The following is a 24,221-nucleotide window of genomic DNA, read 5'->3' as shown; positions in this document are numbered from 1 at the left end:
TACTTAGGTGTAAAAATACAATTCAGGATTCCACCATCTGCATTAGTAAATTTCCAATATGTCTTTAAGATATAAATATTCTGTATATAACATTTGAGAACTTCTGAGTATCTTTATTCAGATCACCCACATAGATTAAGACAACTCAACTTTTATAACTCAAAATAAATTTTACAAAGTATGACATTAGATATCAAACCTACTTTTCTGTTTTGAATATAGCATGTCTATATTTAAAACAAGTCATTCGATCCACTTAGAGGATGAAATGCACATTTTTCCCAAAGTCATCTTCTTTGGGTTAATAAACTGTTAAAAATATACTCCCATCTAGTGAAGCAAGAAAATCTGACATGTGTAAAGCCACTCTAGGCATTGAACAATGCTCAAATAAAAAGAGTACCTCAAAATATAAAAAAAACCTGTTAGGATTTATTCCACTTTTAAAGAAGCAGCTATAATTCCAAAATATCTTCAAATAAGCAACTGGAGTTACAAAAGTACACATCAGACTTGAATGTCCTGATTGGTGATAAATGTCCACTTTATCTTTACGTATAGATGTTGTTATGAATTTCATTGGTTGTCACTAATTTCTTCAGTATCTCTGTGCTTTTGGACACATCCTAGTAAAATAAAGAAATAGTCATCACTAGTAGGTTACACAACAGTTCAATCATACCCACTCAAAACTTTATTACAGTGAATAGCAATATGATTAAAACACGAACTACAGTAACTCCTCACTTAACATTGTAGTTATCTTCCTGAAAAATGCAAGTAAGCGAAACCATGTTAAACGAATCCAATTTCGAATCCAATTTCCCCCTAAGAATGAATAGAAATGGGGGGTGGGTACACAGCAATGACGACTGTGAAGTTTGGTTGAGGTGGTGAAGTCAGAGAGTGGAAGAGGGTGGGATATTTCCCAGGGAATGCCTTACTGCTAAATGATGAACTAGCACTCGGCTGAGCCCTCAACAGTTAAAAGAAAAGGAGGACTTGCGGCACCTTAGAGACTATCAAATTTATTTGAGCATAAGCTTCCGTGAGCTACAGCTCACTTCATCGGATGCATACAGTGGAAAATACAGTGGGGAGATTTTATATACATAGAGAACGTGAAACAATGGGTGTTACCATACAGACTGTAACAAGAGTGATCAGGAAAGGTAAGCTATTACCAGCAGGAGAGTCGGGGGGCGGCGGGGGGAAAAAGAGAACCTTTTGTAGTGATAATCAAGGTGGGCCATTTCCAGCAGTTGACAAGAACGTCTGAGGAACAGTGGGGGGGGGGGGGGGCGGGAATATACATGGGGAAATAGTTTTACTTTGTGTAATGACCCATCCACTCCCAGTCTCTATTCAAGCCGAAGTTAATTGTATCCAGTTTGCAAATTAATTCCAATTCAGCAGTCTCTCCTTGGAGTCTGTTTTTGAAGTTTTTTTGTTGAAGCATTGCTACTTTTAGGTCTGTAATCGAGTGACCAAAGAGACTGAAGTGTTCTCTGACTGGTTTTTGAATATTCTAATTCTTGACGTCTGATTTGTGTCCATTTATTTTTTTACATAGAGACTGCCCAGTGTGGCCAATGTACATGGCAGAGGGGCACTGCTGGCACATGATGGCATATATCATATTGGTAGATGCGCAGGTGAACGAGCCTCTGATAGTGTGGCTGATGTGATTAGGCCCTATGATGGTGTCCCCTGAATAGATATGTGGACACAGTTGGCAATGGGCTTCTTTGCAAGGATAGGTTCCTGGGTTAGTGTTTTTGTTGTGTGGTTGCTGGTGAGTATTTGCTTCAGGTTGGGGGCCTGTCTGTAAGCAAGGACTGGCCTGTCTCCCAAGATCTGTGAGAGTGATGCGTTGTCCTTTAGGATAGGTTATAGATCCTTGATGATGCATTGGAGAGGTTTTAGTTGGGGGCTGAAGGTGATGGCTAGTGGCGTTCTGTTATTTTCTTTGTTGAGCCTGTCCTGTAGTAGGTGACTTCTGGGTACTCTTCTGGCTCTGTCAATCTGTTTCTTCACTTCAGCAGGTGGGTACTGTAGTTGTAAGAACGCTTGATAGAGATCTTGTAGGTGTTTGTCTCTGTCTGAGGGGTTGGAGCAAATGCGGTTGTATTGTAGAGCTTGGCTGTAGACAATGGATCGTGTGGTGTGGTCTCGATGAAAGCTGGAGGCATGTAGGTAAGTATAGTGGTCAGTAGGTTTCCAGTATAGGGTGGTGTTTATGTGAGCATTGCTTATTAGCACCGTAGTGTCCAGGAAGTGGATCTCTTGTGTGGACTGGTCTAGGCTGAGGTTGATGGTGGGATGGAAATTGTTGAAACCAGGGTGGAATTCCTCAAGGGTTTCTTTTCCATGGGTCCAGATGATGAAGACGTCATCAATGTAGCGCAAGTAGAGTAGGGGCATTAGGGGACAAGAGCTGAGGAAGCGTTGTTCTAAGTCAGCCATAAAAATGTTGGCATTCTGTGGAGCCAGGCGGGTACCCATAGCAGTGCTGCTGATTTGAAGGTATACATTGTCCCCAAATGTGAAACAGTTGTGGGTGAGGACAAAGTCACAAAGTTCAGCCACCAGGTTTGCCGTGGTATTATCGGGGATACTGTTCGTGATGGCTTGTAGTCCATCTTTGTGTGGAATGTTGGTGTAGACGGCTTCTACATCCATAGTGGCTAGGATGGTGTTTTCAGGGAGATCACCAATGGATTGTAGTTTCCTCAGGAAGTCAGTGGTGTCTCGAAGATAGCTGGGAGTGCTGGTAGCGTACGGCCTGAGGAGGGAGTCTACATAGCCCGACAATCCTGCTGTCAGGGTGCCAATGCCTGAGATGATGGGGCGCCCAGGATTTCCAGGTTTATGGATCTTGGGTAGCAGATAGAATACCCCTGGTCAGGGTTCTAGGGGTGTGTCTGTGCGGATTTGTTAACACATTGTTGTTAATGTAGCCTCACACTCAACAAGGCAGCACGAATGGAGGGAGGGGAGACAGCATGGCAGAGACAGACAGACACGAGCATTGCCCCTTTAAGCGCGATGACCCCACTGTAAGTACATTACCTTTTTAAGTAGATCAGCAAGTTGAGATAGCAGCTGCTGCTAGCAAGCTCCCTCTGGAGCCCTGTTGTGTCCCCCGCACTGCTCTGTAGAGCAGGGTGGGGGTGGCAGGAGCGGGGGACATTCTGACATTAGCACCCCTCTTCCGCCCCATCCTTTGGACAGCAAGCAGTAGGCTCCTGGGAGCAGCTCCAAGGCAGAGGACAGGAGCAGCACACGGCAGTGGGGGGAGGGACAGCTCAACTGCTCGGCAATCAGGGCTGTCCCTAGCCATTTTGGTGCCCTACGCAGCTCCCCAGCGGGTGCAGGAGCAGGCTTGAGGGGCAGGAGAGAAACCGACCCCCAGCACGAGCCGGCGGAGCAGAGCGGCCTGGGGCTGGGTTGCTCCACTTCCCGCCGCCGGGTGATTGTAGGGTACCCGCACTCACGGGGCGGTGGGAAGTGGAGCGACCTGGCCCCAGCCTGCTCCGCTCTGCTCCCCTGGCTCCCAGCCTTGGGACTTGGCGGGGGGCAGGGGGGAACTGTCCCCCAGCACTCACCGGCAGCATGGCTGGGAGATGGTGGAGCGGAGCGGGCTGGGTCGCTCCACTTCCTGCCATCTGGTGAGTGCAGGGTGTGCTTGATTCCTGCTGCAGTCCCCCGTGGATGTAGCTCAGGGGAAGGGGTTGAGTGGGGGCAGGGTTGGGGCAGAGCAGGAGCGGGAGGAGGTGGGGTGGGTGCACAGCAGGGGCGGGGGCTTTGGGAAAGAGGCGGAGCAGGGGCGGGAGCAGCTTTCCTGACTGGTTCAGCCGGCCAGGGGATCAGGCTGGCTGCTGGAGCAGAACGCAGCTGCACAGCCACCAGAAAATTTGCATATGAGTAAGGAAGGCCCTGCTGGGCAGCTGCCGCACAGGAAATTTAGGGGGGCTGGTGGTCCACCCTGGTTCCAAGCCTCCATGACTAGCTCCAATGGGCTGCTCTTTCTGCAAGCAGTGGACAAAGCAGGCGGCTGCCAAACAACTTATAAGGGGGCACTGCACAACGAGCATGTTCTCTAATTGATCAGCAACGTAACTGGGACGACTTTAAGTGAGGAGTTACTGTATAAGTAAGAGTCAGGTGTTATGAAAGAAGATATCTAGAGAGCCAGTGAAAGCTCCAAAGGTCTCCAGTTGAATCACACACCGGGACTTGTTAACCTGTATTCCCCCCCTCAAACAGTAACACCCACAAAAGGGAGGAGGAAGGAGGCTGTATTTTTATTTCCCCTCAACAAAATTCTAATATCAATTTAGAAGACTTGTTGTAACCTAAAATTCATAGGTGGTATCTGAAACCTGGAATTTGCATCTCAGTCACAGCTGAAACCTGAGCATTTCAAAGATTCTCCTACCAATCACTTTTTCCATTTAAACTCACGTTCAACTGGCAAAAGCAGGGCAAGTACTTTACAGAAGCCATTCTGTAAACAAACATTTTAAAAAAAAGGAAAATACTCAACTTTTTGCTTGCTGATGGAGACAGTGTGGCCCAGTGGATAGAGCACTAGACTAGGACTCAGAAGACCTGACCGTTTAGGGGACTTTGGTCCTAAATTTCTTTTGAAAATGAGATTTTGGCTCCTAAATCAGTTAGGTGTTGCAATACTGAGCATACCAAGGCAAAAATACCTTTAAAAATCTGGCCCTTTATGATTAATATGTCCCTGAAGTTTGTACTCTTTCAGCTTTAAGAGAAGTTGATACAACTAAAAAAAATTGTTTTCAAAATAATGTTTAAATGAGATCTAGAATCGCTCTCATCTGATACACAGCTAATAGAATAGCGCCATTTTGACTATGGATGCACAGTTGTAAGATATTAGCTCACGGATCAGTAAGCAACAGGAGTAGCTTAGAGGCTTTTAATAAGATCTATAGGAAGTTCTAGTTACAATAGTCACTTGAAGTTATTCCTTTAAATACCTGATTATAATAAATTCAAAAATGAAATGATTCTTGTGAATCTAGAGCTTCTATCACAGAAGGAAGCAGCTTAAGGAATTTAAGTGTTCCAATTTCTAAGGTTTATATTTAGGAAGGTCTGTTAATCCAAGTTTGTCTCTTTCTCAAATACAGACGCTCCCCGACTTACGCAATCGTTCCGTTCCAGATAGCCTTGTGTAACCCAAATTTTACGTAAGTCGGAAACATATATTGTGCAAGCATAAAAAACCCAAACAAACAATTACAACAATTAAAAATATTGCATTTACATAAGAATGGCTATACTGGGTCAGAGCAAAGGTCCATCCAGCCCAGTATCCTGTCTGCTGACACTGGCCAATGCCAGGTGCCCCAGAGGGAGTGAACTTAACAGGTAATGATCTAGTGATCTCTCTCCTGCCATCCATCTCCATCCTCTGACAAACAGAGGCTAGGGACACCATTCCTTACCCATCCTGGCTAATAGCCATTAATGAACTTAACCTCCATGAATGGACTGAACCTCCAGTTCTCTTTTAAACCCTGTTATAGTCCTAGCCTTCACAACCTCCTCAGGCAAGGAGTTCCACAGGTTAACTGTGCGATGAGTGAAGAGGAACTTCCTTTTATTTGTTTTAAACCTGCAACCCATTAATTTCATTTGGTGGCCCCTAGTTCTTATATTATGGGAGCAAGTAAATAACTTTTCCTTATTCACTTTCTCCACACCACTCATGATTTTATACACCTCTATCATATCCCCCTTAGTCTCCTCTTTTCCAAGCTGAAAAGTCCTAGCCTCTTTAATCTCTCCTCATATGGGACCTGTTCCAAAACCGTAATCATTTTAGTTGCCCTTTTCTGAACCTTTTCTAATGCCAGTATACCTTTTTTGAGTTGAGGGGACCATATCTGTATGCAGTATTCAAGATGTGGGCGTACCATGGATTTATATAAGGGCAATAAAATATTCTCCGTCTTATTCTCTATCCCGTTTGCTTTTTTGACTGCTGCTGCACACTGTGTGGACGTCTTCAGAGAACTATTCACGAGGACTCCAAGATCTTTCTCTTGATTAGTTGTAGCTAAATTAGCCCCCATCATATTGTATGTACAGTTGGGGTTATTTTTTCCAATGTGCATTACTTTACATTTATCCACATTACATTTCATTTGTCAGTTTGTTGCCCAATCACTTAGTTTTGTGAGATCGTTTTGAAGTGCTTCACAGTCTGCTTTGGTCTTAACTATCTTGAGCAGTTTAGTATTGTCTGCAAACTTTGCCACCTCACTGTTTACCCCTTTCTCCAGATCGTTTATGAATAAGTTGAATAGGATTGGTCCTAGGACTGACCCTTGGGGAACACCACTAGTTACCCCTCTCCGTTCTGAAAATTTACCATTTATTCCAACCCTTTGTTCCCTGTCTTTTAACCAGTTCTCAATCCATGAAAGGATCTTCCCTCTTATCCCATGAGAGCTTAATTTATGTAAGAGCCTTTGGTGAGGGACCTTGTCAAAGGCTTTCTGGAAATCTAAGTACACTATGTCCACTGGATCCCCCCTGTCCACATGCTTGTTGATCTCCTCAAAGAACTCTAATAGATTAGTAAGACATGATTTCCCTTTACACAAACCATGTTGACTTTTGCGCAACAATTTATGCTCTTCTATGTGTCTGACAATTTTATTCTTTACTATTGTTTCAACTAATTTGCCCGATACGGACATTAGAACGGTCTGTAATTGCCAGGATCACCTCTAGAGCCCTTCTTAAATACTGCCGTTACATTAGCTATCTTCCAGTCATTGGGTACAGTAGCTGATTTAAAGGACGGGTTACAAACTATAGTTAATAGTTCCGCTATTTCACATTTGAGTTCTTTCAGAACTCTTGGGTGAATGCCATCTGGTCCTGGTGACTTGTTACTGTTAAGTTTCTCAATTAATTCCAAAACCTCCTCTAGTGATACTTTAATCTGTGACCATTCCTCAGATTTGTCACCTACCAAAGATGGCTCAGGTTTAGGAATCTCCCTAACATCCTCAGCCATGAAGACTGAAGCAAAGAATTCATTTAGTTTCTCTGCGATGACTTTATCGTCTTTAAGTGCTCCTTTTGTATCTCTATCGTCCAGGGGCCCCACTGGTTGTTTAGCAGGCTTCCTGCTTCTGATGTACGTAAAAAACATTTTGTTATTATCTTCTGAGTTTTTGGCTAGCTGTTCTTCTAACGCCTTTTTGGCTTTTCTTATTACATTTTTACATTTAATTTGGCAGTGTTTATGCTCCTTTCTATTTACCTTACTAGGGTTTGACTTCCACTTTTTAAAAAGATGGCTTTTTATCACTCTTCTTTTACATGGTTGTTAAGCCACGGTGGCTCTTTTTTAGTTCTTTTACTGTGTTTTTTAATTTGGGGTATACATTTAAGTTGAGCCTCTATTACGGTGTCTTTGAAAAGTGTCCATGCAGCTTGCAGGGATTTCACTCTAGTCACTGTACCTTTTAATTTCTGTTTGACTAACCTCCTCATTTTTGCATAGTTCCCCTTTCTGAAATTAAATGCCACAGTGTTGGGCTGTTGAGGTGTTCTTCCCACCACAGGAATGTTAAATGTTATTATATTATGGTCACTATTTCCAAGCAGTCCTGTTATAGTTACCTCTTGGACCAGATCCTGCGCTCCACTCAGGACTAGATTGAGAGTTGCCTCTCCCCTTGTGGGTTCCTGTACCAGCTGCTCCAAGAAGCAGTCATTTAAAGTATCTTACCTTAATCCTATTGTTATCCTGGCACACTGAAGGCTGCATTTTGGTGGTGGATGACAATGGGTTCAATTTGTAGATGAGGAAGGAGAGGAGGAGATAGACATTACATCATCGGGGTTGCCAGAGGGGGCTTTGGAAGTGGAAGGCTGTGGAGATGTGGACGTTGCAGGCCTTTACAAACTTATTGAGAGATGACTGGATAGCGGCCTTTTTTTTCTCTTCATATATCTGTCTATAACAGGCCAGCGTTTCGTCAATGCCTCTGTTCACTTTCAAGAATCGTGAGGAATTGGGGTCCAACTTCTCAAACCTTGCCATTGCAGAGTCAATCTCACAAAATGCAAGTGCCATCTCCTTGGTGTTGAAGTGTCGTGGCTCTTCTACTTCAACTTCATCCTCAGCTTCAGTCTGCTCCAGCTGAAGCTGCTTGGCAAGCTTCACAATTTCATCTGCCACCTCCTCCTATGTTTCATCTTTTCTGAAACCTTTATAGCTGTGTACAAACTGTGGGCACACTTTCTTCCATATGGCATTCAAACAAACTTGGGTAACCTCTGCCCAGGCCTGAGCAATGTTTATGATGGCTAGGTAAATGTTATGCGATTTTTGGAAATTGTATAAAGTCTTGCCAGTCTCTCCGTCAGTTGCTACTACTGCCTGTGCAAATGTGCTTCGTAGATAATAGGCTTTAAAATTAGCAATGACACCCTGATCCATGGGCTGTAGGATCGAAGTTGTGTTAAGAGGCAGAAACGCGACTTTTACATTAGGATGAAAACTGTCTAAATGTGCGGGATCTCCAGGAGCATTATTGATGATAAGCATAATCTTGAATGGGATGTCATTTTCTCTGCAGAATTTTTCCACTTCAGGGATAAACAAATTTATAAACCAGTCTTCGAAAAGTGCCATTGTGATCCAAGTCTTTTGATTTGAATAGAAATGAACTGGAAGGGTAGCCTTGTTAATGCCTTTAAACGCACGGGGATTTTCTGAATGATAAACAAGCAACGGTTTCAATTTGCAATCTCCAGCTGCATTACCCTGAAGCAAAAGTGCCAGCCTATCTTTTGCAGCTCTAAACCCTGGCATTGTCTTTTCCTCTTTTGAAATGTATGTTCTGTCTGGCATTTTTTCCCAAAACAATCCAGTCTCATCGACATTAAGGATTTGCTGTGCTGTATAACCACATTCTTCTGTAAGTTTTCGTAACACTTCGGGATACTTTTCAGCTGCTTTTGTATCAGCACTAGCAGCCTCACCACTCTCTTTTACATTGTGAAAATTTGCATTGTTTAAATCTATTAAACCACCCATGACTAGCCACAAACTGTGTGTTAGGATCACTGTATTTTCCCTTTATGTCTTCAAAAATACTTTTAGCCTTAGCTTGAATAATCATTAGGCTAAGGCGCACACGTTTTTGAATCTGATCTTCTAACCACATTGTTAATAATTTTTCCATTTCATAGATGGAACCAGAACGCTGCTTCATTAGGACTGTTGATTTTAAAGGAGCAGAGCCTTTCACATGCTCTTTTATGTGTGCACTATCATTCAAAATACTTTTCACTGCTGAGGTAGCCAATTCAAGTTCACGAGCAACTGACGACAGGCTTTGTCCACCTTTGTACTTTTTCACTATTTTCATTTTCTGTTCTGAATCAATCTTCTTTCGCTTACAAACTGGTCCTGCACACTTGCTATCACTTGGTCGCTTTCCAGGCATGATTTGAATGAAATTATAGGGTGAAACAACAGAAATACAAAAAGAAAAGGAGGACTTGTGGCACCTTAGAGACTAACAAATCTATTTGAGCATAAGCTTTCGTGAGCTACATCACAAAAGCTTATGCTCAAATAAATCTGTTAGTCTCTAAGGTGCCACAAGTCCTCCTTTTCTTTTTCCGGATACAGACTAACACAGCTGCTACTCTGAAACAGAAATACAGTATCACTGAAATAACACGAGACTGAGAGAGTGCAAAGCCTTCCCTTGTAGGAGATGTTACTGCTGTATTTCTCTGCACATTGCACTACAGTACTTTACCTTTCCATATGCTACGCAATATTTTTTGCAACTCGAAAATTTTATTTATGCCTTATGGAACTTTTTGCGTAGGTTGAATTTGCGTAAGTCGGGTCTTGTGTAACCCGGGGAGCGTCTGTACTATACATCTAAGTCTCATTAGTCTACAACAGGGGTCGGCAACCTTTCAGAAATGGTGTGCCAAGTCTTCATTTATTTACTGTAATTTAAGGTTGTGTGTGCCAGGGGCTGGTGGCTGGAACCCCAAACCGGCAGCGGACTGATCCGCTCAACCCGCTGCTGGCCTGGGGTCCCGGCTGCCAGCCCCGCTCGGCCTGGGGTCCCGGCCATCCAGGCTGGCAGCAGGGACCCCAGGCCAGCAGCAGGCTGAGCCACGCAGGGGTTCCGTCCACCAGCCCGTCAGGCGGGGTCGCCGTCAGGCTGCCGGCTCCGCTCAGACTGCTGCCAGCCCGGGGTTCCATCCATCCAGGCTGGCAGTGGGCTGAGCGGGGCTGGCAGCCGGGACCCCAGCTGGCACGGGGCCAAGCGGCCAGAACCCCAGGCCAGCAGCGGGCTGCGCTGCTCAGCCTGCTGCTGGTCTGGGGTTCCGTCCGCCAGCTCCGGCCAGCCAGGGTCCCAGCCACCGGCCCCGCTTAGCCCACTGCCAGCCTGGGGTTCTGTTCATCCAGGCAGGCAGCGGGCTGAGTGTGGGCGGCAGCGGCCGGAACCCCAGCTGGCAGCAGAGTGCCACTAAAAATCAGCTTGCATGCCGCCTTTGGCACGCACGCCGCAGGTTGCCGACCCCGGTCTACAACCTCAGACACTCCAATACTACAGTGATGGAGGCCAAAGTGACAGAACTTTCCACTAATCTTTAAAATTAAACTTTACCTTGACTAAACTCTTCAGGTTCTTAGAAGAAAGCACAGGCTTGAATGCTTCAATTGTAACAGTGTCCAGTTTGATGACATCCGTGTAACACTGATACAGCACTGCAGGAATCTGCCATACTTGACAATAACTCAGAACTACATATAACCAAAAAGAAAAAAGACTGTTACATCAAAGTAATCTAATCCACACTGCATAACATCTCGTTTCAAGTTAAGTAATATATCATTTTGCTCTGGGGTTGCATCTCTGACCATTTTGGCTAACAGCCATTGAGGGACTATCCCCCAAGAACATATCTAATTATTTTTTAACTCAGTTATCCTTTTGGCAGTCACAACATTCCCCAGCAAAGGGTTCCAGAGGATGACTGTGCATTGTGTGAAGAAGTACCTCCTTATGCCTGCTAATTTCATTGGATGACTCCTGGTTCAAGATATACTACATAACATTACATTTTACAGTATAAGCTGTTAATTACAGAACATAATTTTTGTATATCTCAGCAGTTTTACATACCGATGTGGAAAATGCCAAAGTGCTGTGAATTAATTTTCAAGATAATTAATGATAAGATAATTAATGTTATCTTCCTGGCTCATTCACTAAATTATATATTGGAGGATAAACTTAAAAGTAGGATCATCTGTTAAACGTTATGCTGTTCAAAATTAACATTCACCAATAAATGTCAATGGCTAGCATAGGACACAAGCATAACCTTGCAATACAGCAAAAAAAATAAATGGATGAATGCAAGTGTATAAATGAAGTTGCATAATACCAGCAGCAGGGAGACCCTGTACAATATTTGGCTGCTCCAGCAGTGGACAACAGACTCTCTCTTTGAATTCTTTTGTCTTTAAAGCTTTCAGAAAAGGAGAAGGAAGCGTTAAAGTGGATTCAGGAGTTTTATAATCAGTTACAGGACATGTCGAAAGAATGGTTACTTGCAGATCCTCCTCCCGCATACAGCCAAAAACCTGGAATGAAAATATTAATTCCAGCATAAGTGAGGTTTATGGTAATACAGAAATGGAGTCCAATTACAGAAGACTGGGTTCATTTTAGTTTAGATGGCAAAAAGTAGTTTCTCTCAGATTTACCAAGTTAATTGACAGTTTTACCACACCCTCAAAAGCAGGAATTACTGTGTTCTACAGCTTCAATCAAAACAAACTACTAAACAGGAGGAGGTAACAATTACACATCTGTCAAGTCTACTGACTTGCTCTGTAGGCTTCAGATTGTTGGCCCTTTCTGCAGAGAAACTTGAACGATTACTTTTCCTAATGTGAGAGTGGATAGGGAAAGGAATCCATATGAAATCAGAATGATTGTGTAAATTAAGAAAGAGCCTTCAGATTACATTTCCAAGTTTATCTATTCACTAGATACTCCATAATAGCTAATTCTTTTTTTTTTTTTGGCTTGTTTCCACATTTTAGATTTCTCATTTCCTTCTATCTGAAGTTAAAATTTGCTGAGAACTTCTAGGGACAGCCTGGGAATTTTTAAGGTTTATTTATTTTGACCTCAAGAAATAATGTTGCAGAAAAAATAGGAATTAGGACTGTCAAGCAAATAAAAAAATTAATTGCAATTAATCGACCAGTTAAACAATAGAATACCATTTATTTTAAATATTTTTGGATTTTTACTACATTTTCAAATATATTAATTTCAACTACAAAGTGTACAGTGCTCACTTTATTTTTATTACAAATATTTGCACTGTAAAAAAATACCATTTTTCAATTCACCTCATACAAGTACTGTAGTACAATCTCTTTATCATGAAAGTTGAACTTACAAATGTAAAATTATGTAAAAAAAACTGCATTCAAAAATAAAACGATGTAAAACTTTAGAGCCTACAAGTCCACTCAGTCCTACTTCTTGGTCAGCCAATCACTCAGACAAACAAGGTTGGTTCCAACTTGCAGGAGATAATGCTGCCTGCTTCTTGTTTACAACACCACTTGAAAATGAGAACAGGCATTCGCACGGCACTGTTGTAAGCTGGCGTTGCAAGATATTTATGTGCCAGATGTGCTAAAGATTCATATGTCCCTTCATGCTTTAACCACCATTCCAGAGAACATGCTTCTATGCTGATGATGGGTTCTGCTTGATAACGATCGAAAGCAGTGTGGACTGATGCATGTTCATTTTCATCATGAGTCTGATGCAAACAGCAGAAGGTTGATTTTCTTTTTTGGTGGTTCAGGTTCTGTAGTTTCCGCATCAAAGTGTTGCTCTTTTAAGGCTTCTAAAAGCATGTTCCACACCTTGTCCCTCTCAGATTTTGGATAGCACTTCAGATTCTTAAACCTTGGGGCGAGTGCTGTAGCTAGTTTTAGAAGTCTCATATTGGTACCTTCTTTGCATTTTGTCAAATCTGCTATGAAAGTGTTCTTAACATGAACATGTGCTGGGTCATCAGCCGAGACTTCTAGAACATGAAATATATGCAGAATGTGGGTAAAACAGAGGAGAAGACATACAATTCTCCCCCCAAGGAGTACAGTCACAAATTTAATTGACACAATTTTTAATTAGCATCATCAGCATGGAAGCATATCCTCTGGAATGGTGTCCGAAGCATGAAGGGGCATATGAATGTTTAGCACACCTGGCATGTAAATACCTTGCAACGCCGGCTACAAAAGTGCCATGAGAACGCCTGTTCTCACCTTCAGGTGACATTGTAAATAAGAAACAGGCATCAGTATCTCCCGTTAATGTAAACAAACTTGTTTGTCTTCGTGACTGGCAGAAGAAGTAGGACTGAGTGGACTTGTAGGCTCTGAAGTTTTACACTGTTTTGTTTCTGAGTGCAGTTATGTAACCAAAAAAATCTTCATTTGTAAGTTACACTTTCACGATAAAGAGATTGCAATTCAGTACTTGTATGATGTAAACTAAAAAAATACTATTTTGTTTATTGTTTTTACAGTGCATGTATTTGTAATAAAAAATAACAAAGTGAACACTGTGCATTTTGTATACGGTGTTATAATTGAAATCAATATTGAAAATGTAGAAAAACATCCAAAGATATTCAATAAATTTCAATTGGTAATCTATTGTTATAAGTGCGATTAAGCACGATTAATTTTTTTAATCACAATTAACATTTTTGAGTTAATCACAAGAGTTAAATGCGATTAATTGACAGCCCTAATAGGAATACATTTTTGGATCCTTGACTCTTCCACATACAACCTTCAGATGTTACTACTGTCTACTCTAAGATCAGTACACACTTACTAAAAATGGCTTCATTTTCTACATGGTGTTATGTCATTTTTACAACTGATTAGTTAGTAAAAATGTGCAGATATCCCTCCCACCACCTTCTTAGGATTCATCACCATGAAGAAGACAAGGAACAATATGGGAAATATGCTACAGAAGTTCTCTTATTTATGTACATGGTAGCCAAATACTAAATTCCTCCTAAAGATAGACAATCCTCCACATTAATGTTTTGTTACCCTATAACTTGAAAACAAAAAGAGACTTGCTTCTGATGATTTATGCTTTCCTTGGGAGAGACTCTGTAGTGACTGAAGAACCAGCAAAATTATGAATTCACAGGAGATTGAAGGCAGAGCATTGGGGGGAGAGAGCAGCAAAGGAAGAAAAGGGGGGTTTTTAGTCAAACTGCTAACCAAAAAAAGAAAGCTGAAGTTTCTATTAACATCTATTTAACTGCAATGCCTAATAGAATATAACACTTGTTACAGATTAGCATCTCTGCCCCATAGATTGTCACTTAAGAGCTCAGAACAACAAGGTTCCTAGAACCACAAACTAGGAAAGACATGACATTGATGATATTTCTCAGGCAAGCAAACAAATCAATCTCCAGTCTTTACTTTTTTTAATATATATAAGGGTACAATTCAATTTTAAAATCTCTTTGCAGATCTATAAAGCACATTTTATTTTCCTTTCTGCCTCACCAAGACTGCCACGAACTTTTTACACAAGTAATTTGCATAATGTTACCAAACTCCTATGATTTTACCTAAGCCTCGCAACATCTGTTGTGTTTGTTAATACTTCAGCTCCTGAAGTTGTGATTATTTGAATCTGAGCTTTCACTTAAAAAAAAAAATTTTAAAAAAAATTGTAACCCATGAGGTTGCAGGAAAAAATATGAAAAATAGGATCTGAGTGTACACTACACTTCAAAAACTAGAAGGCAAACAAAAAGAACCCAATATTTATTTAAGAATATCATGATTTTGAAGTTGATTACATAATAGTTTCAGATCTGACTCATGTCTTTTGAGTGACTGGGGTTGACAATATTGCAAATTGTTCCAGCAGCAGCCTCTCTGTACGGTAGAATGGGCAGAGTTATAGTGATGGAACAAGAGAGGCAGGAACTGAGCACTTCTCCCTCAAAGAAAGAAGAACACACACTCCTCAGTGAGGACTTTGCCCATGCTAAGTTTCAAACTAGTTATTTTTGGCAGCCGTAGCTCTGTACAAGTGCTGTTACATTTTTCTTTCCTAGACAAAAAAACCCAACCAAAAACACACAAATTTTTTCCATATTCCTGTAACCCAAACGCGGTTAGAATAATTCACCTCTGTTGAAATCAACCCCAGAAAATTTAAGCCTGAAAGGCAGATGTTTCTGAAAAGGAGTATGAGAAAACAGAGGCTCTCTCTATTGGAACTGTTTTAGAAAGTTTAATTACAGCAGACGCAACCAGTACCAGCCATAGTGGGATTTGACAGAACTTCCTGGTACAAAATTCAAACAACATTTAGTTTTTGAGTATTGCGGGGTGGGGGTGGAAGGGAATGGAAAGCAATATAGAAAATAACTGAGCATTATAAGAAGAGGTGTTTTGTTTTTCTTATAAGAGGTCCCTGCCCCCCCCCCCCAAATTCTTTGCCTAATTCCTGTTAATCTAAATTTTACCTTTTCAAGCCATTGAAATTGCTGATCCTCAGCCACATAGCAATTGCACTGGCACAATAATACCTGAAAAGACAAAATTGTAAACAAGCGAGTCAGACAACTCAGTTACAGTTCCTTTCAATATCTTTTTAATATGAGACAGACTCTACATGAACATGATATTGATTACACTCACACTATATACTACTACCATTTCAATGAGGATTTTTCATCTGCAACTGGTATGAAGCACTCCATCTTGCCATGAATCTTCCTTGTATTGTACATAAAGGGCCAGATATTCATCCAATGTAAATCAATGTAGCTTAATTACATCAGTTTATGCCAACTGAGGATATGACTCAAAATGTTCACAGAGAACACCTATTAGCCCTAGACTTTGTGGGTGGGAGTTAACACCTAGAAGTAACCTTGAATTCCATAATTTAGTACAGCTACGTGGCAGAACTGAGTACCCTAAACTTCCTGAAATGCAGCGCATGTCTCAGCAACCTCGTCAAGTGAGCTGTCAAATCAATTTTTTTGATGTGGTAAGCTAAGAACACTGCAACCTTATTGGTTTTCTTTGCTGAAAAGACTCACTCTTACTCTCTTTCTCAACAGAAAATCAAATAGGGAGAGAGAATCATTTTTAAATGATTACTTACTGTTGGATCAGATATTAATTTGTAGAACAAACAGAAAGCATCTGTTGGAAGAACACTTGTTGTATTTGATGTTCTGCACCACTCATTCCATAATTTGACAGCTCCAACTGCTTCCCAGCATCCAGAATTCAGGACAAAAGAGGACAGGAAAGCTGTGAACAACATCAGTATTAGTTTATATAGTAATATCAGATATGTGAGACATTCCCATTGAAACAAAAATCACTGTTCTACACAAATCTCCTGAACTGGATTACTACAGTTTGTTTGTGGTTGGGATTTTTGGAGGAACTCATTATCAATTACACACTAGTGGTTGCAACAAAACCATAAACTTTAGTGCCCTTTCACCTGGAAAGGTCAAGAATTTAAAAAAAATCTCAGTTAATATTAATCAAATATATGTTATGTATATTCTAAATACTGCATGTGTCACCTGGAAATATTTTGTTTTTCTCATCAGATACTACAAAACAAACAGAAAAAGCTTGACCCTTATTTGTCATTGAGTCAACAGACACTGTCCACTGTGACAAGTTCTGTACCGATCCTGACCTGTCTCCCTGTTTTCCTTAAGCCCTCACAAAATCTTTGGTAGCAGTCTGGATGGCAGAGAGAACCATCTCCGTCCAAAATCAGTATCAAATCTACTGCATTCGTTAATTGGTTGAAACTACATGATAATATGTTCAGAATTGTTTCCCTTTCAGACTCATCTCCCATTATTAGACACTCAAACAGAACATGCTAAAATGCAGCTATTTCCAACAGCCCAGGGAATGAGTGCTACAGTCATGCAATATAAGCCTCCATCACAGGGACCATGATGTGATTTTCAATTCTGAAACAAATCAAACCCAAGTAGCGGAAATAGCAGGAGTGCACTGTTCAAATACTACTTGCACTTTTGTCTTAATGAGTGAAGCAACTTTTCTTAGCTTGTTAATCCACAGCATCATGGTTTTGGTACTAGCTTCTTCCTCAGCACCAAGACTCAGAGCAAGGCTCTGCCTGCTTTTGCCAAAAGTGAACTTCACAATTTACAGGAAGTGATCAAAAGTAGGGCTTGAAGAATTTACCAGACACCACCTAGCCAGAGACTAAGCATATTAATCAGACACCAATATTAAGAGAGGAATAAGGGGGGCCCACTCACAAGTCAAATCCAAGGGCAAATCCCTGGTGAGAAAGCCAGATTCCATCCCTAGTTGATAGGAAACGAAGGTGCTAGAATTCCTACCCTACTCTGCTCAATGCTCCATTCTCAGAGGCTTTGTTTAGACTAGGATTTAAAGGTTTCAGATCACATCAGCTAGCTCAAGCTAGCACACGCCTTCAAAAATTCTAGTTAAGACAAGGCAAGCTGTACATTAGCATATGCTAAACAGGTCAAGCTAAAGCCATGGGGGAAGCAAAAAACCCAAGCTTTATCTTGACCAGCTTAGCAAGTGCTAAAGTACAACTTGCCTTGTCTTAACTAGTTCTAGAATGTGAGAGTTAGATTATGTTAGCTAGTTCAAACTCACACTACATCTTTAAACCCTGGTCAAGACTAGATTTAAACAGGGTTTGGAAATTTGAAGTCCCAATCCACCCTTGGGCTGCTGGAAGGAATTTTTCCTCTTTCCTACCAATTCATGGCTGTGGGGGACTCAGACTGCAAGAAAGAGGTGTCTTCATTATTCTATTCCCCTCCCAGTTTTCCTGGCTGTTATAAGGCAGAGCAAGCAGGTATACAGTAACTCCTTGCCTAATGTTGTAGTTATGTTCCTGAAAAAATACTACTTTAAGCGAAACGATGTTAAGTGAATCCAATTTCCCCATAAGAAATAATGTAAATGGGGGGGGTGTCTAGGTTACAGGGAAATTTTATTCTCCAGACAATCTATATCTATTATACACACATGGTATAAGTTTTAAACAAACAATTTAATACTGTACACAGCAATGATGATTGTGAAGCTTGGTTGAGGTGGTGGAGTCCGAGGGTGGAAGAGGGTAAGATATTTCCCAGGGAATGACTAACTGCTAAATGATGAACTCGTACTCGGCTGAGCCTTCAAGGGTTAACACATTGTTGTTAACATAGCCTCACACTCTACAAGGCAGCACAAAGGGAGGGAGGAGACATTGTGTGTGAGTGAGAGAGACGTGCATTGCTCCTTTAAGTACACTGACCCCACTCTAAGTACACTGCCTTTTTAAGCAGATAAGCAAGTTGAGACAGCAGCTGTTGCCAACAAGCTCCCTCCATCCTGAGCCCTGTCTTGCCCCACCCCGCTCTGTGGAGATGGGGTACAGGAGCGGGGAGAAGGGGGACACACTGACATTACCACCCCTTCCCCTCCCCACACAGCAAGCAGGAGGCTCCCGGGAGCAACTCCAAGGCAGAGGGCAGGAGCAGCACACGGCAGTGGTGGGAGGGACAGCTGAACTGCCTAGCAATTGACAGCCTGCTTGACGGCTGCCACACACAGGGACCTGATAGGCAGCTGCCAGTCCACCCTGGTTCCAAGCCCCCACCAGCTAGCTCCAACGGGCGGCTCTTTGTGCAAGCAGTGGACAAAGCAGGCGGCTGCCAAACAACATTAAAAGGGAGCATTGTGCAGCTTTAAATGAGCATGCTCTCTAATTGATCAGCAACATAACAACGTTAACCAGGATGACGTTAAGTGAGAAGTTACTCTCTCTCTTCTCATCCCAAAACAGATTATTTCCATTCCACTGAAAAAATTTTCAGGGCCTGCCTTTGCTCATACTCTTAGCTTCTGAGTGGCAGACTGAAATTGACATTATCGATGAAGTCATCTTTATGGGATGATTTGCATTTTTAAAGAAGTGTCAGATAACCACATGGGATAGATGCTTTTTTAAAAATGTCTTTTTAAATGCTACCTTCTGCAGGTATCGAAAGAAATAAAATAAAGACACTTTCTGGCAAAGCAATGTACAACTGCAGAAATATTGGTGCTTACATTTGGAAAGTTTACATTTGGAAAGTTCTCCTCACCAACATCAGGTCTAAAAAAGTTTATCTCCTGAATGAAAAACGGAAATAATTAAAATCCCTCCAGAGGACAGCCAGAATGCCTCCTGCAGGAGCACTGCAATTCTCTACCCATTCTTCCAGGCACCCAGATTGCTGCTACCCTTTGCATAAAAGGGAGTTTAACAGTCATGGTGAGACCCAAAGCAAAATGAAACATGTCTTCAAGTAGAAAAGTGCTATCTTAGCACACACACCTTCCCCACGTTCCTACTTCTTACTGCTCAGTATTCAAAAGTTACAATGGGAGCAGGGCCGAACAATTGTACAGAGTTTCTAAAGCTTTTCTCTCAGTCTGGACCACTTACCTACAGAGTTATGTCCAATCGCCAATATAAACTTAGAGCAAGGAAACTGCTCATCTATAAAGCTTCCAGTAGATGCACTTAACTTCGAACTCCAAAGGATGTGGACCTCCCTAGCATAAGAAACAGAAATAGGTTAAATACAAACAAAACAAACAGTGGATGAGAACACAGGTTGTGCAATAAGATTAGATCCATTTACCCCTCTGTATGATCTAGAAAGACAATAAAAAAAATAGTTCTTGTGAGAATCATCCTGTTTTACAAAAAGGAAGGAACACAAGCCAAAACAGGGAAAAAAACAGGTGAAAGAATATTTAGATAAGTTAGATGTATTCAATTCAGAAGAACCTGGTTAAATTCACCTTTGGGCATTTAAGTAGCTAGCTGGAGTAATCTCTGAACCATTAGCAATTATCTTTGAGAACTCACGGAGGACAGGTGAAGTCTCAGACAACTGGAGAAGAGCAAACACAGGACTGAGTTTTAAAAAGGGGAACAAAATACTTGGGGAACTACAGACCTAACTTCAACACGTAGAAAAATACTAGAACAAATTATTAACTAATCAAATGGTAAGCATCTAGAGGATAATAGGGTTCTTAGGGCATGGCTACACTGGAAACTTCAAAGTGCTCCAACGGAAATACTCCCACGGCAGCGCTTTGAAGTGTGAGTGTGATAAGCTCTGAGCGCTGGGAGCACGGCTCCCAGAGCTTGGAGCCTATCTACACAAGTGTTTTAAAGTACTCAGACTTGCTGCGCTCAGGGGGGCAATTTTGCACACCCCTGAGCCAGCAAGTTACAGCGCTATAAAATGTAAGTGTAGACAAGCCCAAACTAATAGTCAACATAGATTTCTCTAGAACAAATCATGTCAAGCCAACCTAGTAAGGCTTTTGACACAGTACAGACGCTCCCCAATTTCCGCAATTGTTCCGTTCCGGAAAGCCTTGCGTAACTCGAATTTTGTGTAAGTCAGAAATGTATACTCGAACGTTACGCAAAAAAAAATAATAAAAAACCCGCCTCCTATTTCTAGCTTATGGAACTTTTTCCGTAAGCGTGAATTTGCGTAAGTCGGGTCTTGCGTAACTCAGGGAGTGTCTGTACCACATGACATTCTCATATGCAAACTGGGGAAATGTCGTCTAGAAGGAATTACTATAAGGTACGTGCCATAATCTAAGAGTAGTAATCAGTGGCTTGCAATCAAACTGGAGAGATGTATATAGTGGAGTCCCGCAGGGGGTCTGTCCTGGGTCCAGTACTATTCAACATTTTCATTAATGACTTGGATAATGGAGAGTATGCTTATAAAATCTGCAAGTGTCACCTAGCTGGGGGGGCTGCAAGTACTTTGGAGGACAAGATTAGAATTCAAAACCACCTTGACAAATTGGAGACCTGCTCTGAAATCAACAAAATTCAATAAAGATGAGTGCAAAATACTATACGTAGGAAGGAAGACATCAAATGCACATCTACAAAATCGGGAATAATTGGCTAGGCACTAGTACTGCTGAAAAGAATCTGGGAATCATAGTGGACCACAAATTGAATATGAGTCAACAATGTGATGCAGTTGTGAAAAAGGCTAATATCATTCTGGGGTGTAATAACAGGTACGTCAGATAGAAACACAGAAAGTCTTGTCCCGCTTTATTTGGCTACTGGTGAGTCCTCAGTTGAAGTTGTGCGTGCAGTTCTGAGTATAGGAAAACGTGGACAAACTGGAGAGAGTCCCGAGTAAAAACATAAAAATGATAAAGTTTAGAAAACTAAGAGGTTAAAAAAAAATAGGCATGTTTTAGTTTTGAGAAAAGAAGACTGAGGGGGCTTAGAAGCAGAGAGACTTGATAGTCTTCAAACACAGTTAAGGGCTGTTACAAAGCCTGCAGGTGAGGCAGGTGATCAACGTAATTATCTTAAATCTGCAGCAAGGGAGATTTAGGTTCCATATTAGTAAAAAATCCCAGCTCTGAGGATAGTTAAGCACTTTAAAAAAACCTCAAAAGAATTTGTGGAATACCCATCGTTGTCCAACCTGTTCTTAAACACCTCCAAACAGCTGTCAGGGATGTCCAGGTATACCCAGTCCTGCCTCAGCACCGGGGACTGGATTAGATGACCTCGAGGTCCCTTCCAGCCCTACACTGCTACGACTCCTCCCTAACACCCAGAGAGACAAGAGGAGAGGAAAATAAGCTCAGACCAGAAACTGAGCTGAGCACAGGCCAGTCCGCACCTGCCTCCCCCCCGAGGGGGCTGCTCTCATCCGGCTGGCAGGGATCGCCCCCCTCCCGCCGGCCCAGCCGCCCCCTGGCTGCGCTTTATAAAGACAACGCGGCTCCAGGGCCCGATCCCGCGTGTTCACCACAGAGAGCGTCCGAGCGCCTCAAGCTCGCGCCCTGCGCCCGCCCGCTCCAGCGGGGGCTGGAAGGGGAGGGTGGGGCCCTGTCCGGCTGGGCTCGCGCCCCCCCCCCCCCGCGCGCTGCCCCCGCTACCTTTTCTTCTCCAGCCCCCGGCGGATCTCGCGGTCCTCGGGCGTCTCCTCGCGCTCCGCCGCCGCCGCTTCCTCCTCGTCGTCCACCCCGGCCCGGGATGGCGCCGCCACCACCTCACCGAAAAACGTCGCCATCAGGCCGCCCCCACCGGCGACAGGGCTTCGCGGAACGGCTCCAAGTCCACTCCCGACGGCTCAGGAACGCTGGCCACGCCCCCTCCCCGCGACTGCGCAGGCGCCAACGAAGCTCAGCCTAGATAGAACGCTGTGCCCGGGAGGCCCATCCTCGTGAGGTGGAGCCACGCTAGCCCAATCCGGGGGTGGGGGGGGGGGGTGGAGACGGGCGCCGCTCTAGCCCCACTGTGTAGACCGAGCTGCGGAATGGGTGACACTCCCCCGCCCCCCCGCGCATACCATAGAGTAACCGCTCTGCGCGAGCCCCGCCCCTGCCCCGCAGAAACAACGGCGCACGGGCCAGCCGGGCTGGGAAGGGGGAGCATCGCCAGCCCTCGGAACTGCTGCCTCGCCTCGCCCCGCCCCCGCCTGCTGCAGAGCCGGCACGTGCCAGACGGGGGGGGGGGAGCGGGGGTGTCAGACAGAGTGACGTTTATTCACCCACGCACCCGACCCCCGTCACGCGGCCCGCCCCGCAGGGCTGCGCGTAAAAAAACAGAAACGGGGGCAAGTCAGTCAGCCCCGCGGCGCCCCCTGCTGGCGCCTCGCAGCCCGCGGAGGCTCGCTCCACCCGGCTCTCTGGCCTGTCGCTATAAAATCAGGGCATCAGGGTACGGACACGCTCTGAGGGCGGGGACTGTGGCCTAAGGTCTCTGTAAACTGCGCAGCCGCCGATTTAGTCCCAGGCAGGTGCTGAGGGAACCCAGCCGGCTGAAACCTGCTGTGGCGAGGGTAGGGGCACCTATCCCGGAGCTGCCTTGGGGAAGAGGGTGCTGCCAGGAGTCCTCTTCTCTGCTCGCCTCCAGGGGCCCAAAGCACCTTCTGCACCCCAAACCCCTCATCCCCAGCCCCACCCCAAGCTCTCAACCCTTGCACCTCAACCGTCTGCCCCAGCCCAGAACCCGCTGCCACCACATGAATGGTACGTGCGCTAATATAATGGTCATCTGTCACACACCACCTCCATATTGGTGTACATAACAAAATTCATTCCACACCTGGGTGGGAAAAATGAGAGGGAACACTGACTGGGGGGGTCTGGGTCTTGGCCCAAGCTGCCTCTTAGCTAAGAGAATAGTTTTTCATGTGAAGAAAACCTGGTCACCTTACTGGAAGCAACAGCAACTAGGAGTAGTTTCAGCCTAGGAAAGATGTATTTCTTTAAAAAGGGAAGGGAGCGTAGCCTTGCTTTTGCTTTTTTAAATAAATATATACAAAGAAAAAACTCCTACATTAAAACAGAACCTTTGAGTGGCTGACTTTTGAAACTAAACAAATACTAGAATTAGGAGGGCTTGTTCAATTTTGATATGGCCCACTTGTGAGCATTCAGTATTACTGAAACAAGGTGAGTGAGGTAATATTTTGTTTTGGACCAACGGTGGTTGGTGAGAGAAGCTTTCAAGCTTACACAGAACTCTTCTTCACGTAAGCCTCTGAAAGCTGGAAAGCTTGTCTTTTTCACCAACAGTAGTTGGTCCACTAAAAGATGATACCTTGTCTCTCTAATGTCCTAGGACCAATATAGGTACAACACCACTGCATATACAGTATCAGAGGCTTGGTTAGGGCAGTGATAGAGCTAGGTAAAGACCAGCTCTCCTAGGGTCCTACACCAACCCCTGCCTTAAATAAGGAATCTTTCTTCATGCAGCCCTCTGCCTCATTCACTGTCACTCTTGTCTACGCTCTGAGGCAGGGTTAAGTAGAATAAATAATGTTATCACACAAACTTCATAAAACATACATGGAGGACTGACTTAAGATTGCACACGCAATTTGAACTTTGCAATGTTAATGGTGTTGTAGTAAAGCTTTTTGTATGCAAGATCCTACAGTGGTAGTTTTATTTAAAAGGGTCATTATAGACATGTTGATGCTCTGCTTTGTTCAGT

General features: G+C 43.3%; 1 protein-coding gene across 1 annotated transcript; it reads right to left on the bottom strand.

The window, feature by feature from the left end:
* Positions 1-98: 98 nt before the first annotated feature.
* Positions 99-22,419, bottom strand: PSMG1 (proteasome assembly chaperone 1). Its single transcript, XM_073360662.2, has 7 exons — positions 22,154-22,419; positions 19,650-19,759; positions 16,296-16,447; positions 15,649-15,711; positions 11,488-11,686; positions 10,704-10,840; positions 99-626 (listed from the first exon to the last, which is right to left on the bottom strand). The coding sequence occupies exons 1-7, from the start codon at positions 22,285-22,287 to the stop codon at positions 552-554; spliced, it is 870 nt and encodes a 289-aa protein (XP_073216763.1). The 5' UTR covers positions 22,288-22,419; the 3' UTR covers positions 99-551.
* Between the last annotated feature and the right edge of the window lie 1,802 nt (positions 22,420-24,221).

This window comes from Lepidochelys kempii, chromosome 1 (genome assembly GCF_965140285.1).
Source record: "Lepidochelys kempii isolate rLepKem1 chromosome 1, rLepKem1.hap1, whole genome shotgun sequence".
NCBI lineage: Eukaryota > Metazoa > Chordata > Testudines > Cheloniidae > Lepidochelys > Lepidochelys kempii.
Note: the sequence above shows the minus strand (reverse complement) of the source record. Positions and strands in the feature narration are given on the sequence as shown.